We start from the raw sequence: 3,759 nt of genomic DNA, 5'->3' as shown, positions 1-3,759 counted from the left end.
TTTGGCTTTTCTTTTAAAATCATATTGTGACATTCTTACTTAAGAGACTTGCAATTATTTGCCCTAGACTTCTGCTTTCAGATGTAGTTAATTATGAAGTCATTATCCTATCCGATAATAATCCAATGCAGAGGCAATAATATAATACATTATTTTATATATTCAATATTTATGTAAGTCTTTTTATATAGTCTTAAAGTTACAACCGGCCCTTTGAGTGCAACCATAATGCTGAAGTGGCCCGTGATGAAATTGAGTTTGACACCCCTGCTTTAAGTGTTTACTCTCTGAATTATAAAACACGCTGGGGGCCGGGAGGGGGATGTTCAGTTCAACCAGTGATCTGAACTGTATGCCTGTTAGAATTATTTAAAAGGTGAGAAGTTGTTATAATTGAATAAAAAGCACCTACAGCCTGGGTTCAAACTACATCCTGAAAGTTAGGGAAATGGCACATTTTAACCATTATGTTTAAAGGTTAGGAATACGCTTGACTTTAAGTATAGTCCTTCACATATGCTACATACAAGAGAATCTGATTTCAATTTCGACAATAGCACATTTTAAACAACTCACCATAGTGAGGTTGGTTGTCCTCTGGTGGCAGAAGAATGCAGGGTGGAGATAGGAAAGCCTGAAATAATATGAACATCTGGAAAAATGTACATAGTGACAATATACATTGATACAAAAGATGCTTCTTACATTTTATCATCAGAATACTTCACTTATCCTGGTGGAAATTGGGTTTTGTGACAGTTTCTAAAAAAAGATTCACAGCATTGTCAAATACTTAACGAGTAGTTTACACAACCATTTTGACTCTGTGTTAAAGGCTTATTTTCCTCTATATAAAAACATGTATTAACTCATTTCCTGTGTCTCCAGGCCATCTGCACAGAAGCCGGCCTCATGGCTCTGCGGGAGCGCCGTATGAAAGTCACCAACGAGGACTTCAAGAAGTCCAAGGAGAACGTGCTGTACAAGAAGCAGGAGGGCACACCGGAGGGGCTTTACCTCTAACCTAAAAACTCTGATGTATCTCTAGCCCTCTCCCCACCAACCTAAGCCCTCTCTATCTATCGCTGTGTGAAAGAGAGGAGGCAGCAGCCGCCGAGTTGTGTGCCTCCCTAGAGAGAGTTTTGATATATTTTCTGCATGTCTTGTATGGCTTTAATCCACTCTCCTGTTACTGTTATGTGAATAAAAGAACAAAAGAATAATCGCACTGTGATTTCTGGAGCATTTGTTTGTTGACGTCTGCTTCTCATTAGATGTATATTGAGTTAATCGCTGCTATAATATCTTTTATAATCGACCACATTAATTATTCAATTAGTTCAGTCTGTGTGGCTGCCTTGGTGTCGCAAATGGAATTGATCCTAACACGTTTTTTTGCCTTGCTTTTATCGCATACTTCCTGATGATGCGTGTTGTTTTCAGAGCTTAGCTACGAGACAGGCCGGAAAAGAATTGCCCCATCCTTTCCCCTTTCAAAAAATGAACATTCTCCACTCATTAGAATAGAATCGGATGGTCAGACATGCAGAGCACACAGAGTCAAATGTGTTCTCTGCATTTAACCCATCCTAGTACCAGGAGTCTAGTACTAGGAGCAGTGGGCAGCTATTGTACAGCGCAATGGGAGTGGGAGGGTGTCCGATGCCTTGCTCAAGGGCACCACGGCAGGGCAGGAGGTGAACTGGGACCTCTCCAAGTAGCAGTCCACACTCCATATTTAGGTCTGGTCGGGGACTTGAACCGGCGACCCTACGGCTCACATTCCAAGCCCCTAGTGACTGAGCCACTGCCAGACTATTAGTAGAATATTTCATACAAGGCCCTCACAGTTTGACAACATTAAATCTCTGTGTTACAGAATTGCTTAACACACTGCATTTTAATCGGACATTACCTCCTATCATTGCACTAATGCTTCCCTCTTAAAGGGGTTTAGTTTAAAGAGGCCGAATAGAAATGTAAGTGAATTTGGGTTTGTTTTCCGCACACGATCATGAATGTTTGGCATGGGGATGAGTGCTGTCTTCCATACAAACGGGCCTTTAGGTTATTACGCCGCAGTTAAGTCGCTTGGAGCTGCCCTTGCTGCAGTCTGACATGCGGAGAACAGCGGCGGTGATTTAATTCCTCTTGATGTGGAGCCATGTGTAACTCACTGCTCAGCAGAAAGTGGCCCCCATGCAGCAAGCATTGAACCACTGCTGCAGCCCCCCCCCCCCCCCCCTCGTAAAAACACTCTCCTTATTAAATCAGTCACGCATTTCAACTGCAGCTCATACAATTCAGCAAATGGAAGAAGGAAAAAAAAAAAAGTTTTAAATCAAGTGGGGAGAGTCTTGGAGGGTAACAGGAAGAGGGGTGTGTGTGTGTGCTGCAATGAAGCGTTTAACACAAGGCAAACTACCCCCCCCCCCCCCTCAAAGGAGAGCTCAGATTCTGATGGGGGATGATACGGCAGGGCGGAACATGGTGTTGGCATTCTCTGAAATGTCACATCCACATGATTGCTTATTCACGATGTGTGCAGATTATGCTCAGATTATACGCAAATAAAAGCCTCGTTTTCGAGATTATCAACTCTAAAACATGAAAGAAATGCAAAAGAATACCAAACTGCATAATGTACTCACAATTACCTGTGAGTCTTTTATTTGTATGGGATGGAGATTATTCGCCTAACAAATCCTACAACAATCCATTTGTATATTTTAATGTAGAAAGATACTGACACTGGGACGTACTCCACCTTCATAGCTAAAACCAGCATATTTGTACAGCTCAAAATATTGTATTGAACACAATATTATGCGTTTTTGTAGTTATACATTGGATTATGTATGACACATTTTTACCTTTACTTCTTGTGCATATGAATATTCTTATATTCTAAAATGGAGCAAAACCGAATTTTACCCAGGATAAAGTATTCTGATCCTGAATGAACCGATTTGCTGTAAGTGCTGACAAATGCCTTTTAGAAACCTGAATGTAATTGACCTTCTATATTGGCAGTCAAGGGTTTGAGGCGAGGAAAGGTGACCTGACGAAGGAAAGTAAAATACAATGCTCATCCCCCCACCTCTGTGACTGCCAAGAGTCAAACCATTAAAAAAGAAAATTGTGGGAGTGAGTTAGTGACTGGGAGACGCAAAGCAGCAAGACAAATCTGCTTATGCAATGTCTAATTTCTCGTTTTAAACAGGGCAACACATCGGACAAATTCAGCAAGAAGTCCCGATTAGTTCCACCAGATTAACAAATAAAACATGAGTTAGAGTTTTTCTTTAAATGTGCCCCATTGTGCTGAAATGTTCATGGAGATTTTCACATATGCTACAAGCAAGCTATATCCTCCTGGGGTCCACAGCACACACAAAAAAAGCCTACTTCATAGGATTAATGAAAAACATATACACATGAACATAAAAAAGCCACAGCACTGTAATATAATCAGCAGTAATGCAGCATGCACACTATCAAATATGCTGATAAACAATACACTATATTCTTGTTATAATAAACTATATATACAGTGGGGCAAAAAAGTATTTAGTCAGCCACCAATTGTGCAAGTTCTCCCACTTAAAAAGATGAGAGAGGCCTGTAATTTTCATCCTAGGTATACCTCAACTATGAGAGACAACATGAGAAAAAAAATCCAGAAAATCACATTGTCTGATTTTTAATGAATTAATTGGTAAATTCCTCGGTAAAATAAGTATTTGGTCACCTACAAAC

At 40.4% G+C, this 3,759-nt stretch overlaps 1 protein-coding gene across 2 annotated transcripts in view; it reads left to right on the top strand.

The window, feature by feature from the left end:
- Positions 1–1,228, top strand: part of LOC104954844 (26S protease regulatory subunit 4) — a 9,221-nt gene extending 7,993 nt beyond the window's left edge. For both annotated transcript variants that reach the window (XM_010782031.1, XM_010782032.1), the window contains exon 11: positions 889–1,228. In XM_010782031.1, the coding sequence (XP_010780333.1) occupies positions 889–1,023 (135 nt within the window). In that variant the 3' untranslated portion in view covers positions 1,024–1,228. The remainder of the gene's footprint in view (positions 1–888) is intronic.
- Positions 1,229–3,759: the final 2,531 nt, after the last annotated feature.

Source organism: Notothenia coriiceps, unplaced genomic scaffold (genome assembly GCF_000735185.1).
Source record: "Notothenia coriiceps isolate Sejong01 unplaced genomic scaffold, NC01 NC01_scaffold00024054, whole genome shotgun sequence".
NCBI classification, from domain to species: domain Eukaryota; kingdom Metazoa; phylum Chordata; class Actinopteri; order Perciformes; family Nototheniidae; genus Notothenia; species Notothenia coriiceps.
The sequence above is the reverse complement of the archived record's forward strand: the minus strand, read 5'-3'. Positions and strand labels throughout refer to the sequence as shown.